This window comes from Procambarus clarkii, chromosome 12 (assembly GCF_040958095.1).
Source record: "Procambarus clarkii isolate CNS0578487 chromosome 12, FALCON_Pclarkii_2.0, whole genome shotgun sequence".
NCBI lineage: Eukaryota > Metazoa > Arthropoda > Malacostraca > Decapoda > Cambaridae > Procambarus > Procambarus clarkii.
The window spans coordinates 13,643,939-13,660,497 of NC_091161.1; the positions used below are offsets into that span (position 1 = coordinate 13,643,939).

General features: G+C 44.7%; 2 protein-coding genes across 3 annotated transcripts in view; one reads left to right on the forward strand and one right to left on the reverse strand.

Moving 5' to 3' along the window:
- The window catches only part of LOC138363953 (involucrin-like), a 23,099-nt gene extending 11,820 nt beyond the window's left edge, over positions 1–11,279 (reverse strand). Inside the window, exon 1 of the mRNA XM_069323407.1 lies at positions 11,038–11,279. Within this exon, the coding sequence (XP_069179508.1) occupies positions 11,038–11,279 (242 nt within the window). The remainder of the gene's footprint in view (positions 1–11,037) is intronic.
- The window catches only part of LOC123772887 (uncharacterized), a 96,370-nt gene that overhangs the window by 73,750 nt on the left and 6,061 nt on the right, over positions 1–16,559 (forward strand). For both annotated transcript variants that reach the window (XM_069323307.1, XM_069323308.1), the window contains exon 2: positions 15,346–15,597. In XM_069323307.1, the coding sequence (XP_069179408.1) occupies positions 15,347–15,597 (251 nt within the window). In that variant the 5' untranslated portion in view covers position 15,346. The remainder of the gene's footprint in view (positions 1–15,345; positions 15,598–16,559) is intronic.

A 16,559-nucleotide genomic window follows, 5' to 3' on the forward strand; every position in this document is an offset into this window, starting at 1 on the left:
AGCAACAGACCGTTCTCATCAACAACAGACCGTTCTCATCAACAACAGACCGTTCTCATCAACAACAGACCGTTCTCATCAACAACAGACCGTTCTCATCAACAACAGACCGTTCTCATCAACAACAGACCGTTCTCATCAGCAACAGACCGTTCTCATCAACAACAGAAAGTTCTCATCAACAACAGACCGTTCTCATCAACAACAGACCGTTCTCATCAACAACAGACCGTTCTCATCAACAACAGACCGTTCTCATCAGCAACAGACCGTTCTCATCAGCAACAGACCGTTCTCATCAGCAACAGACCGTTCTCATCAGCAACAGAAAGTTCTCATCAACAACAGAAAGTTCTCATCAACAACAGACCGTTCTCATCAACAACAGACCGTTCTCATCAACAACAGACCGTTCTCATCAACAACAGACCGTTCTCATCAGCAACAGACCGTTCTCATCAGCAACAGACCGTTCTCATCAACAACAGAAAGTTCTCATCAACAACAGATCGTTCTCATCAGCAACAGATCGTTCTCATCAACAACAGACCGTTCTCATCAACAACAGACCGTTCTCATCAACAACAGACCGTTCTCATCAGCAACAGAAAGTTCTCATCAACAACAGACCGTTCTCATCAACAACAGACCGTTCTCATCAACAACAGACCGTTCTCATCAACAACAGACCGTTCTCATCAACAACAGACCGTTCTCATCAGCAACAGACCGTTCTCATCAGCAACAGACCGTTCTCATCAGCAACAGACCGTTCTCATCAGCAACAGAAAGTTCTCATCAACAACAGAAAGTTCTCATCAACAACAGACCGTTCTCATCAACAACAGACCGTTCTCATCAGCAACAGACCGTTCTCATCAGCAACAGACCGTTCTCATCAGCAACAGACCGTTCTCATCAGCAACAGACCGTTCTCATCAGCAACAGACCGTTCTCATCAACAACAGAAAGTTCTCATCAACAACAGATCGTTCTCATCAGCAACAGATCGTTCTCATCAACAACAGACCGTTCTCATCAACAACAGACCGTTCTCATCAACAACAGACCGTTCTCATCAACAACAGACCGTTCTCATCAACAACAGACCGTTCTCATCAACAACAGACCGTTCTCATCAGCAACAGAAAGTTCTCATCAACAACAGACCGTTCTCATCAACAACAGACCGTTCTCATCAACAACAGACCGTTCTCATCAACAACAGACCGTTCTCATCAACAACAGACCGTTCTCATCAACAATAGACCGTTCTCATCAACAACAGACCGTTCTCATCAACAACAGACCGTTCTCATCAACAACAGACCGTTCTCATCAACAACAGACCGTTCTCATCAACAACAGACCGTTCTCATCAACAACAGACCGTTCTCATCAACAACAGACCGTTCTCATCAGCAACAGACCGTTCTCATCAGCAACAGACCGTTCTCATCAACAACAGACCGTTCTCATCAACAACAGACCGTTCTCATCAGCAACAGACCGTTCTCATCAACAACAGACCGTTCTCATCAACAACAGACCGTTCTCATCAGCAACAGACCGTTCTCATCAGCAACAGACCGTTCTCATCAACACTAGACCGTTCTCATCAACAACAGACCGTTCTCATCAACAACAGAAAGTTCTCATCAACAACAGACCGTTCTCATCAACAACAGACCGTTCTCATCAGCAACAGACCGTTCTCATCAGCAACAGACCGTTCTCATCAACAACAGACCGTTCTCATCAACAACAGACCGTTCTCATCAACAACAGACCGTTCTCATCAACAACAGACCGTTCTCATCAGCAACAGACCGTTCTCATCAGCAACAGACCGTTCTCATCAACACTAGACCGTTCTCATCAACAACAGACCGTTCTCATCAACAACAGAAAGTTCTCATCAACAACAGACCGTTCTCATCAACAACAGACCGTTCTCATCAGCAACAGACCGTTCTCATCAGCAACAGACCGTTCTCATCAGCAACAGACCGTTCTCATCATCAACAGACCGTTCTCATCAACAACAGACCGTTCTCATCAACAACAGACCGTTCTCATCAGCAACAGACCGTTCTCATCAGCAACAGACCGTTCTCATCAGCAACAGACCGTTCTCATCAGCAACAGACCGTTCTCATCAGCAACAGACCGTTCTCATCAGCAACAGACCGTTCTCATCAGCAACAGAAAGTTCTCATCAACAACAGAAAGTTCTCATCAACAACAGACCGTTCTCATCAACAACAGACCGTTCTCATCAGCAACAGACCGTTCTCATCAGCAACAGACCGTTCTCATCAGCAACAGACCGTTCTCATCAGCAACAGACCGTTCTCATCAGCAACAGAAAGTTCTCATCAACAACAGACCGTTCTCATCAACAACAGACCGTTCTCATCAACAACAGACCGTTCTCATCAGCAACAGACCGTTCTCATCAACAACAGACCGTTCTCATCAACAACAGACCGTTCTCATCAACAACAGACCGTTCTCATCAACAACAGACCGTTCTCATCAACAACAGACCGTTCTCATCAACAACAGACCGTTCTCATCAACAACAGACCGTTCTCATCAACAACAGACCGTTCTCATCAACAACAGACCGTTCTCATCAACAACAGACCGTTCTCATCAACAACAGACCGTTCTCATCAACAACAGACCGTTCTCATCAACAACAGACCGTTCTCATCAACAACAGACCGTTCTCATCAACAACAGACCGTTCTCATCAACAACAGACCGTTCTCATCAACAACAGACCGTTCTCATCAACACCAGACCGTTCTCATCAACACCAGGCCGTTCTCATCAACACCAGACCGTTCTCATCAACACCAGGCCGTTCTCATCAACAACAGACCGTTCTCATCAACAACAGACCGTTCTCATCAACAACAGACCGTTCTCATCAACAACAGACCGTTCTCATCAACAACAGACCGTTCTCATCAACAACAGACCGTTCTCATCAACAACAGACCGTTCTCATCAACAACAGACCGTTCTCATCAACAACAGACCGTTCTCATCAACAACAGACCGTTCTCATCAACAACAGACCGTTCTCATCAACAACAGACCGTTCTCATCAACAACAGACCGTTCTCATCAACAACAGACCGTTCTCATCAACAACAGACCGTTCTCATCAACAACAGACCGTTCTCATCAACACCAGACCGTTCTCATCAACAACAGACCGTTCTCATCAACAACAGACCGTTCTCATCAACAACAGACCGTTCTCATCAACAACAGACCGTTCTCATCAACAACAGACCGTTCTCATCAACAACAGACCGTTCTCATCAACAACAGACCGTTCTCATCAACAACAGACCGTTCTCATCAACAACAGACCGTTCTCATCAACACCAGACCGTTCTCATCAACAACAGACCGTTCTCATCATCAACAGACCGTTCTCATCAGCAACAGACCGTTCTCATCAGCAACAGACCGTTCTCATCAACAACAGACCGTTCTCATCAACAGACCCTTTTCATCAACAACAGACCGTTCTCATCAACAACAGACCGTCCTCATCAACAATAGATTTTATTTACACAAGAACAAACCTATTATTAACACACAATATGTTAAATGTGACAAATAGGCATGTAGGGAGACGGGCCGCCGCTTTAACGAGCCTCGTCTGAGGCCAGGCTGGCCCTTCGTCCGTTTAATAAACCGGAAAACACACACAAACAAACAATATATATATATATATATATATATATATATATATATATATATATATATATATATATATATATATATATATATATACATCACCTTTCTCGTCGCCGCTAAATTACAGCAAGTGAGGTTTATAATTACTTATTCCTTAATTGCAGACGTCTAATTGAGTTGTTGGATAATTAACGAGGTTGGTGTGTTGTCTTAGGGGGGGAGGGGGGTCGTGATTGGGGGGGGTGTTACCCAATCTTTCCCATGTTGGTGTGTCAAGGTTTGTGGGAGGGGGGGATTGGGAGGGGGGGAGTGGGAGGGTGGGAGTGGGAGGGGGGGATTGGGAGGGGGGGATTGGGAGGGGGGAGGGGGGCAGATATGTATTGTTGGTGTGAGAGGAAATCTGTGATTGGCATGTGGGATGGAAAAAATATATATAATATATATCATATATGGGAAAGGAGGTGATGGAATAGAAGAATTATACGAGAAAGGAGATTTGATAATTTTTTTAAACACATTCCTATATAATCATCTACATATATATACACATGTGTACAGCCACATGTGTATATAACATATATACATTCGTTCTCTATCGTCTAGTTTATATACATCAGTGTGTGGCTCATCTTGGCATCTTGTGCGCCACTCTTGTAATCTCATATGTCGTGATCATGTCTCCTCTACCTTGTCTTTTCCCTCCAGCATTGGCGTTCTAACTCCCTCAGTCATGCTGTATAACATAATTCTCAATGTTTATGGAAGTTATAGAGTTATAGAGTTTCTCTAGTCTAGTGGGGCCTGGTAGCCTGGTGGATAGCGCGCAGGACTCGTAATTCTGTGGCGCGGGTTCGATTCCCGCACGAGGCAGAAACAAATGGGCAAAGTTTCTTTCACCCTGAATGCCCCTGTTACCTAGCAGTAAATAGGTACCTGGGAGTTAGTCAGCTGTCATGGGCTGCTTCCTGGGGGTGGAGGCCTGGTCGAGGACCGGGCCGCGGGGACACTAAAGCCCCGAAATCATCTCAAGATAACCTCAAGATAGTGGGGGGGGGATCTAGAGCTCTGCTTTCTAGTACTGGCGTGCTAGAGTTAGCTTAGAGCATCTTAAAGCTGTCTTTATTATGGTTCCTGAAAGCAATTCAGATATGCGTGTCATCTATGCATGTGCCGCTGATGTTATTGTGTCTAGGTGAGTCCTTGGTGTGTGATTGATCTGGTGTTAATCTATTTTCATAGCGTTATTTACCTGCCTTACCTGTCTCCGACGCATTATATACCGTCATTGAAGTATCCTCAAGCCTGTCTCGTTTTCATTACCTTGCATTTGCTGGGATTGACGTCAAGTAACCATTTTTTCAGAATATATCTGTAGCTTCATGTTCGTCTTCCGGTTCGTAATTGTGAATCTGTGAATCTGTGAATCTGTGAATCTGTGAATCTGTATTTACCTATTTGAGCTTGCGGGGGTCGAGCTCTGCTCTTTCGGCCCGCTTCTCAACTATCAGTCAATCAACTGTTACTAACTACTATTTTTTTCCCTCATACACATACACACACATACACACACACACACACACACACACACACACACACACACACACACACACATACACACACACACACATACACACACATACACACACATACACACACACACACACACACACACACACACAGAGTTCCCTTAAACAGAGCAGGCTGTTTATAACAATAACAACAGTTGATTGGCAAGTTTTCATGCTTGTAAACTGTTTAATAAATGTATCCAAAGACGTCGAAGATTGAGGAAAGATGTACAGGGGATAGACAGGAGGCACTGAACTACAGGCCAGTGTCCCTAACCTGCATACCATGCAAGCTGATGGAGAAGATTGTGCGAAAAAAACTAGTGGAGCATCTGGAGCGAAGGAACTTTGTAACACAGCATCAACATGGGTTCAGGGATGGCAGGTCCTGCCTCACAGGGTTACTTGAATTCTACGACCAGGCAACAAAAATAAGGCAAGAAAGAGAAGGGTGGGCAGACTGCATATTTTTGGATTGTCAGAAAGCCTTTGATACAGTGCCACACAAGAGGCTAGTGCGAAAGTTGGAGATGCAGGCTGGAGTGAGAGGGAAGGTACTCCGGTGGATAGAGGAATACCTAAGCAACAGGAGACAACGAGTCTGTGTGAGGGGTGAGGTCTCAGATTGGCGAGACGTCACAAGTGGAGTCCCGCAGGGGTCAGTCCTTGGACCTATACTGTTTCTGGTATATGTAAATGATCTCCCAGAGGGTATAGATTCGTTCCTCTCAATGTTTGCCGACGATGCAAAAATTATGAGGAGGATTGAAACAGAGGATGATAGTAGGAGGCTACAAGATGACCTGGATAGACTGAGTGAATGGTCCAACAAATGGCTGTTGAAGTTCAACCCGAGTAAATGCAAAGTAATGAAACTAGGCAGTGGAAACAGGAGGCCAGGCACAGGATACAGAATAGGAGATGAAGTACTTAATGAAACAGACAGAGAGAAAGATCTAGGAGTTGATATCACACCAAACCTGTCTCCTGAAGCCCACATAAAGAGAATAACGTCTGCGGCATATGCGAGGCTGGCTAACATCAGAACGGCGTTCAGGAACCTGTGTAAGGAATCATTCAGAATCTTGTACACCACATATGTAAGACCAATCCTGGAGTATGCGGCCCCAGCATGGAGCCCGTACCTTGTCAAGCACAAGACGAAGCTGGAAAAAGTCCAAAGGTATGCTACTAGACTAGTCCCAGAACTAAGAGGCATGAGTTATGAGGAAAGGCTGCGGGAAATGCACCTCACGACACTGGAAGACAGAAGAGTAAGGGGGGACATGATCACAACCTACAAAATCCTCAGGGGAATCGACCGGGTAAACAAGGACAAACTTTTCAACACTGGTGGGACGCGAACAAGGGGACACAGGTGGAAGCTGAGTACCCAAATGAGCCACAGAGACGTTAGAAAGAACTTTTTCAGTGTCAGAGTAGTTAGCAAATGGAATGCATTAGGAAGTGATGTGGTGGAGGCTGACTCCATTCACAGTTTCAAATGTAGATATGATAGAGCCCAATAGGCTCAGGAATCTGTACACCAGTTGATTGACGGTTGAGAGGCGGGACCAAAGAGCCAGAGCTCAACCCCCGCAAGCACAATTAGGTGAGTACAATTAGGTGAGTACACACACATACACACACACACACACAGCTGTCTAACTCTCGCTGTGTTAGCTGTCTAACTGTCTAACTGTCTAAGCAGCTGTCTAACTCCCAGGTACCTATTTACTACTAGCTAACACATGCATCAAGATTAAGAAAACTCTGTCACCCATCTGCCTCCACCGGGTGCGGGGAATCGAACCCCGGTCCCTAGATCCACGAGTCTAGAGCGTTGTCCACTCGGCCACCCAGCCCCCTCTGTGTGTGTGTGTGTGTATGAGAAGCCAGAGAGAGAGGCGGGAGAGGTCAATGCCACAGAGGACGGGGAAGTATATAGACAGAAGACAGCGAGACAGAGACAGGAAGGGAGAGAGTTGCAGAACAGACAGAGTGGGAACGGGAAAATAGCCGATGTAGGTCAAACCAGGCGGTAGGGAGGATTGGGAGGGGGTCACAATCTTAAACTGGCCTTGATAAATGACTGCCAACTCATCTGATTTGCCAATCAGTTCATTGCCGACTCATCTGATTGTTTAACACACACACAGATGGGTACAAGGTTTTGGAAACTTTATCTTGAAAGAAAATCCCACAGAGAGAGATCTGGTTTCACAAGCAGGTCGGCGTTCAATCCCCCGAGACCGTCCACAAGTGGTTGGGCACCATTCCTTTCCCACCGTCCCATCCCAAATTCTTATCCTGACCCCTTCCCAGTGCTATATTGTCGTAATGGCTTGGCGTTTTCTCCACAGAGTTCCCTTAAACAGAGCAGGCTGTTTATAACAATAACAACAGATGATTGGCAAGTTTTCATGCTTGTAAACTGTTTAATAAATGTAACCAAAGACGTCAAAGATTGAGGAAAGATGTACACGTTCGTAAGTGCTTGCGTAACTGCTTCATGAATCTGGCCCCAGGTTCGTAAGTGCTTGCATAACTGCTTCGGGAATCTGGCCCCAGGTTCGTAAATGCTTGCGTAACTGCTTCGTGAATCTGGCCCCAGGTTCGTAAATGCTTGCGTAACTGCTTCGTGAATCTGGCCCCAGGTTCGTAAATGCTTGCGTAACTGCTTCGTGAATCTGGCCCCAGGTTCGTAAGTGCTTGCGTAACTGCTTCGTGAATCTGGCCCCTGGTTTTTCCAGTACAACTCTCTCGCTCTGAAAACTGGAAACACCGCTAGAGTTTCAGGAGGTAATTAGACTGTGATATACGACTCGATTTCCTTTGTTCGGTCCTAGTTAAGAGGACAACACCCAAGTCCAGTTTGTCCTGACTGCTGTATGCTAGCGAAGTCTTTCCTCGAGCTAAAAAGACCTTCTCAGAGGCGTAATTGATCTTCGAGGGGCGTTCCCTGTAGTGCATACTTAAATGTTTTACTTGGAAACAAGAAAGACACTTATCAAGTTTTAACAGCAACTTGGGAAAGTGACTTTATGAAGGATCTTTCCCAAGACAGTCACGGAAACTTTTTCTGCAAGCTAAATTTCTGATAAAATACCAAAGAATTCCTGTTTCTCTGTTCAAAGTTGGAGCCTTGGAGGCCACACGGTTAGGGCTAGTCTCACCAAAATTGGCAGAGTGAAGGTTCTGGGGTAGGGGGTGGACATAGGCTAGTCAAAATCGCTAGAATTCCAAACGGAACAGCAAGCCAAGGAACAGAATCAGTTCCTCCACGGCGATTTTTTGGGGCACTTCTAGCCGGCTACACAGCTAAATATTTTCAAAACTAACTTTTTAATGCATTTTTTGTTTTTATGATAATATGCACAATTATTTAATAATTGCGAGAATATTTACAGAAATTTTCTGCTATCATTAATTTGTCCGTACTTACATAAAACACACGAATATTCTCACACAACGTCAAGACTTTCTCAAGGTAAAGACCTTCACCGGAGTAAGGGGTAACTATTCCTCTTTTTAACAGATTCGAAATAATTAGACAATTATATTTTGTAAGAGGAAAGGCAGACGGAGACAAGAGACAGAAACAGACATAGAGGTAGACAGAGATAGTGATAGACAGTAGATAGGTGAATAAACAGATGGATATCCCTTGGAACCCTCTGTCAAAAAGGAAATTCTCAACAGCTTTTTCCTAGAACGGACTGTCAGAAGGCTGTCACGTTCTGTAAACAACTTCGACAACTTGTCGCAATAACGTGGCTGAAGTATGTTGACCAGACCACACACTAGAAGGTGAAGGGACGACGACGACGTTTCGGTCCGTCCTAAACCATTCTCAAGTCGATGACTTGAGAATTATATTTTTTTAACTTACATATTCATCGATTTGAGAATGGTCCAGGACGGACCGAAACGTCGTCGTCCTTTCACCTTCTAGTGTGTGGTCTGGTCAACATAAATATACTTACAAAAGGAGTTTTAGAAGCCTTGGAGTAGATATCTACTGGCTGTTGCTCCAAGTCTGTGATATCTATTTATGTAAGAGGAAAGTTTGGAACTAGTTGCATTGTGAAACGTCTCAGCCCCATCGTGGAACCGGAGGACTATTTTGCAGGGTGACGGGTTCAAGACGGACATAATGACTATTTAATAGTTATCCCTCATACAGTTTTCTGTGTCTTCACACGCCAAAGAAGATATGAAGTATGAATGCTTCCTACACTTTAATAATATACAAATGAACACTTATTTTAGTGGTCATGTATGTACACACAGGGTGTATGTTTTTACAGGGCGCCTGGTGGCTGAGTGGACAGCACTCAGGTCTCGTAATCCTGGGGACCGGGGTTCGATCCCCGGCGATGACGGGAAACAAATGGGTAGAGTTTGATTCACCCTGAATGCTCAAAGGATGAGTATGGGATCCACTACCACCCACAGGATGAGTATGGAATCCACTACTACTCACAGGATGAGTATGGGATCCACTACCACTCACAGGATGAGTATGGGATCCACTACCACTCACAGGATGAGTATGGGATCCACTACCACCCACAGGATGAGTATGGGATCCACTACCACTCACAGGATGAGTATGGGATCCACTACCACCCACAGGATGAGTATGGGATCCACTACTACCCACAGGATGAGTATGGGATCCACTACCCCTCACAGGATAAGTATGAAATCCACTACCACTCACAGGAGAGGTATCCTGTGGGTCTACTCCCACTCACAGGATGGGTATGAGTAATTTCCTCCTCACATACGAACGAGACCAACACTGAAACTCATTTTTCTCATAACATGAGAGCCCAACTCACACCAAACAAGCCGATTTTGAGAAAAAAGCCAGAGAGAGAAGCATCTAACTTTCTCTCTAATTGCTCCGGATGCTGAGATAATAACAGATGCCGCTCATCCGGACTGCACGACAGACCTTTCCAATCACGTATGGATGCTGCGATCTCGTACTCAAAGCAACAGGAGAAAGTTTTAAGATTATACGGGGGGGGGGCAATGACCCCCCCTCACGTCGAACGACCTCGTTTACAAACTGTTTATCCGGTATAGTTGTTAAGCGAATGCTGAACATAGTGATGTAGTAGATATAGGTGCTTATGAGAATGAATAGAGAGAGGTTAGTACAAGATAGGAGACGGAGATAGAGATAGATAAGCAATGTAGGTAAGGAGAAGCTCTGAGACACGGGTAGGGGAAGGGAGAGGCATAGGGGAAGGGGTTAAGGGAAGGGAAAGGGAGGGAGGGGTCAAAGGGAAGGTGAAAGAACAGTGATATAGAGGAATGGAAGGAAGTTGTGTCTCCTGGTGGTTGACCACCACATTTCCGGGGTGAAAGTTGGGTACTCGTCTAATTGTGCTTGCGGGGGTTGAGCTCTGGCTCTTTAGTCCCGCCTCTCAGCCGTCAATCAACTGGTGTACACGTTCCTGAGCCTATTGGGCTCTATCATATCTACACTTGAAACTGTGTATGGAGTCAGCCTCCACCACATCACTGCCTAATGCATTCCATTTACTAACTAGTCTGATACTGAAAAAGTTCTTTCTAACGTCTCTGTGGCTCATCTGGGTACTAAGTTTCCACCTGTGTCCCCTTGTTCGTGTGCCACCTGTATTAAATAGTCCATCCTTGTCTACCCTATCAATTCCCCCTGAGAATTTTGTATGTGGTGATCATGTCTCCTCGAACTCCTCTGTTTTACAGCGACGTGAGGAGCTGTTCACTCAGCCTTTCCTCGTAACCCATTCCTCTTAAATGAACAAATCCACAATTATCCACAAAGTATATTGAGGTAAAGGCGAAGAGGCAGAACATCTGATTGACAGATTTATGATGGTTGGGGGATTGTGTGAAACCCCGATTTGGGCTTCGGAGAAGCTTAGGGATCCTATAGTGAGAGCAGAAGCACTCCAGGTTGCAATTCTTCTGCCCATGTTGTGGCATAGTTGACCAAGGCGTGTCTGGGATCATCCCTTGAGTAGGTTCGAACTGTCATCACATCAAGGGGGCCTCGTAGCCTGGTGGATAGCGCGCAGGATTCGTAATTCTGTAGCGCGGGTTCGATTCCCGCACGAGGCAGAAACAAATGGGCAAAGTTTCTTTCACCCTGAATGCCCCTGTTACCTAGCAGTAAATAGGTACCTGGGAGTTAGTCAGCTGTCACGGGCTGCTTCCTGGGGGTGGAGGCCTGGTCGAGGACCGGGCCGCGGGGACACTAAAGCCCCGAAATCATCTCAAGATAACCTCAAGATAACGGCCCTTGTGGACTTGTTCATTTGATATATTACATTATTGTGAGTTCTGTGAGTCATTCCTCTTAGTTCTGGGACTGACAGGTGGATGAAGTAATGACAGGTGGATGCAGTGATGACAGGTGGATGCAGTGATGACAGGTGGATGCAGTAATGACAGGTGGATGCAGTGATGACAGGTGGATGCAGTAATGACAGGTGGATGCAGTAATGACAGGTGGATGCAGTAATGACAGGTGGATGCAGTGATGACAGGTGGATGCAGTAATGACAGGTGGATGAAGTAATGACAGGTGGATGAAGTAATGACAGGTGGATGAAGTAATGACAGGTGGATGAAGTAATGACAGGTGGATGCAGTAATGACAGGTGGATGCAGTAATGACAGGTGGATGCAGTGATGACAGGTGGATGCAGTGATGACAGGTGGATGCAGTGATGACAGGTGGATGAAGTAATGACAGGTGGATGAAGTAATGACAGGTGGATGAAGTAATGACAGGTGGATGAAGTAATGACAGGTGGATGAAGTAATGACAGGTGGATGAAGTAATGACAGGTGGATGAAGTAATGACAGGTGGATGAAGTAATGACAGGTGGATGCAGTAATGACAGGTGGATGCAGTAATGACAGGTGGATGCAGTGATGACAGGTGGATGCAGTGATGACAGGTGGATGCAGTAATGACAGGTGGATGCAGTGATGACAGGTGAATGCAGTAATGACAGGTGGATGCAGTAATGACAGGTGGATGCAGTAATGACAGGTGGATGAAGTAATGACAGGTGGATGCAGTAATGACAGGTGGATGCAGTGATGACAGGTGGATGCAGTGATGACAGGTGGATGCAGTAATGACAGGTGGATGAAGTAATGACAGGTGGATGAAGTAATGACAGGTGGATGCAGTAATGACAGGTGGATGCAGTGATGACAGGTGGATGCAGTGATGACAGGTGGATGAAGTAATGACAGGTGGATGAAGTAATGACAGGTGGATGAAGTAATGACAGGTGGATGAAGTAATGACAGGTGGATGAAGTAATGACAGGTGGATGAAATAATGACAGGTGGATGAAGTAATGACAGGTGGATGAAGTAATGACAGGTGGATGCAGTAATGACAGGTGGATGCAGTAATGACAGGTGGATGAAGTAATGACAGGTGGATGCAGTAATGACAGGTGGATGCAGTGATGACAGGTGAATGCAGTAATGACAGGTGGATGCAGTAATGACAGGTGAATGAAGTAATAACAGGTGAATGCAGTAATGACAGATGAATGAAGTAATAACAGGTGAATGCAGTAATGACAGGTGAATGCAGTAATGACAGGTGAATGCAGTAATGACAGGTGAATGCAGTAATGACAGATGAATGAAGTAATGACAGATGAATGCAGTAATCACAGGTGAATGCAGTAATGACAGATGAATGAAGTAATCACAGATGAATGCAGTAATAACAGATGAATGCTATAGCAATTCTAACCTACCTAAAAGTGCTTACCAAGCAGTTAACATCAAACCAAATATCCCAACTCTTCACTGTCATGGCCCATGGAGATCGAGTAATCAGCCGAGGATGTGCAAAACCTGCAAAAACTACACCACCAACATCAACAGCCGTAGCGATTGGGCTCTCAGTAAAGTTCGCTGAACCAACCGGCAAATGTGAAGATCACAGCGGTCGACCTGGACCTGCAGCTGACGCCAAGACTCATAAAACAAGAACAGCTGTAAAAGTAGACTTGATGTGAATGTTGTTTGCCAGACCCAAGCAAAAACAAAAGTTGGAAAAGTAGAAGTGAATGTACTTTCCAGAGAGAGAGAGAGAGAGAGAGAGAGAGAGAGAGAGACAGAGAGACAGAGAGAGAGAGAGAGAGAGAGAGAGAGAGAGAGAGAGAGAGAGAGAGAGAGAGAGAGAGAGAGACAGAGAGACAGAGAGACAGAGAGAGAGACAGAGAGACAGAGAGACAGAGAGACAGAGAGACAGAGAGACAGAGAGAGAGAGAGAGAGAGAGAGAGAGAGAGAGAGAGAGAGAGAACTCTGTTGTTGTTGTTGTTGTTGTTAAAGATTCGCTACCTGGAACAAAAAATTCCAAGTAGCACGGGCTATGGCGATCCCGTAGACTGTGATATTCTACTCATCAAGTCGTATCATTTTGACACTCGAGTCACAATACCACATTGTTGCATCCTACTGGGTATTGTGTAACTGCAAACCCTTTCCACCGCTGCCAACGGGATGGGTATGGGGTGCATAATAAAGAAATTGAACTGTTGGATTTATGTTTCCACATAGTTCAAAACACTGCCACCGGCTCCGGGTCCTAAATTAACCTCTAAGATTGTGTATGTGAGTGCATGGTAAGCCTAAGTAGTATTATTTTCTGTTTTAAATAGTTTAGATATTTCATTTGAGACAAATTATTTAAAATCGTTAACAAATCAAAATCAAATGTACGCTGCCTCACCTGACGTCTGTAAAATTTGGTTTATTTAAGTATTAAGTATTATTATTTAAGTATTAAGTATCTGCCCGAAACGCTGCGCGTACTAGTGGCTTTACAAGATTGTAAATACTATGCTATGTATTCTCTCAAACCCAATGTACCTTCTTGTATATAAATAAATAAATAAATAAATAAATAATAAATTTGATCTTAGATAAGTTTTGTATTTTTGCTAATATATTTAAGCAGCGTAACATTCAAGAATGCCAGCTACCATCTGTGAATTTTAGCAAAGGCTTCCATTTTAACACGTAACAGTTTATCAAAGGCTATACCGTCTTAACACATAGTTTATCAAAGACTACCATCTAATCACAAGGAACTTTACCAAAGGAATCGAACAGCTGCGCGTACTAGTGGCTTTACAAGATTGTAAATACCATGATATGTATCCTCACAAAGCCAATGTACCTTTTTGTATATAAATAAATAAATAAAAGGGTAAAGTTTCCAATTTGATGCAGTTTCCCCCCTCCACTCCACTGACTTAACGTGGGGTGGGAGGGGGGAAACTGCATCAAATGTGGCCATAAATCGAGTCCCGACAGTTAGCCTTTGTACCAAGACTGGATAATCCACACCAGTCCAATCATCTCTCGTCGTCCCATACACCAAACTTAATATTAAGCCGTCTGAATCCCATACCGTCCAAAGCCATAATTAACCACAACTTTGTTGAATATCTTTCCGAATTTGACTGCGCCTCTAAGGCTCGAATTCCTCTTGAGCGTATACTAATTCTGACCTCAAGCCGCAGGCCAGGGGCCAGATTCACGAAAGCACTTACGAACCTGGGGCCAGATTCACGAAGCAGTTACGCAAGCACTTACGAACGTGTACATCTTTCCTCAATCTTTGACGGCTTTGGTTACATTTATTAAACAGTTTACAAGCATGAAAACTTGCCAATCAACTGTTGTTATTGTTATAAACAGCCTCCTGGTGCTTCGGAGCTCATTAACTGTTTAATAATTGTAACCAAAGCCGCCAAAGATTGAGAAAAGATGTACTGGTTCGTATGTGCTTGCGTAAGTGCTTTTGTGAATATGGCTTCAGAATTCATGACTTCAACCTTTTTATGGAACACAAAATGCAAAAAAAAAAAAACAGTAGAATATCACATGTGCATACATGAATAAATATAGACATTCTTCAACATTCGCAATTGATTAATGCAATTTTTATGTTATAAGATTTGTTTGTTTTTGAATAAATGAGTTAAAATGTCCAATTTTTGCAGGATGTTCTCATTAGTGATGGTGGTGATGGCGCTGGCCGCGTCCGCTAGCGCAGGCCCGGCCCGTGAGCGGCCACTGAAGCAGTGTCCAGAGGGATTCGAAGCCGTGGTGGTGGATGGGAAACAGGACTGCGTCTGCGCCGATTACCACGTCTACTGGCCGAACACGGGGCTCTGCTACCCGGAGTTCACCCTGGGGCCTTGTAACCCCGGCCAACAGTTAGCGGCTAACGCATCAGGTCACGCTGAATGCAGGTCAGTCTTGACCCCTGGTTGACCCTTGTTGACCCCTGGTTGACTTTGGCTGAGTGGGTGACAGCGTGAGGTCAAACGTGGGAGACTTGGGCTTCCTTTATGTCTATTTATACTTCAATAAACTTATTTAAATTGCAATTCCATTCCTCGCCACACACACTAACCAATACCATAGCTAAATGTTGGCCAGACCACACACTAGAAAGTGAAGGGACGACGAGACGTTTCGGTCCGTCCTGGACCATCGACTTGAGAATGGTCCAGGACGGACCGAAACGTCGTCGTCCCTTCACCTTCTAGTGTGTGGTCTGGTCAACTTACTTTAGCCACGTTATTGTGACTCCTCGCCTCCACAGCTAAATGATTTACACACATAGTTCAATCACATATAAACGATTTGAACACACATGATTCAACAGCAACATTAGTAGTTACAACATTAACTACAACACACAAAGTAGCTAATACAACACACACTACTGTACTTACATAGTGTTACATAACATAAGAATATAGAACATAAGAACAAGGTAACTGCAGAAGGCCTATTGGCCCATACGAGGCAGCTCCTATCTATAACCACCCAATCCCACTTCTAAACATATCAAACCCACATCCGTTGTATCCGACAATGCTGTAACTATACATAGAGTGCATTAAATGCTACAAAGACTACAGCATTCCACAGGCATTAAAGTGCCCCCACACGCTGAACTATGCTCTTCACTCTCACACACTCTAAATAATCTGCCTCGGCTGTATCATACAGGCTGTATTAGGTACAACAAAGCGATCATTCGCGTAAGGTTGTGGTAAAGTGGGATACATATTACGTTTGGTATGTGTGAATGTATCCTGATGTGGGGCTCTGTTTTGCGATGCTCTCAAGTTGTCAGTGTCAGTGAGTGTGTGTTGTGTGTCAAGTATGTGTCTCACTCTACCAGTCATGTACCCAACATGTG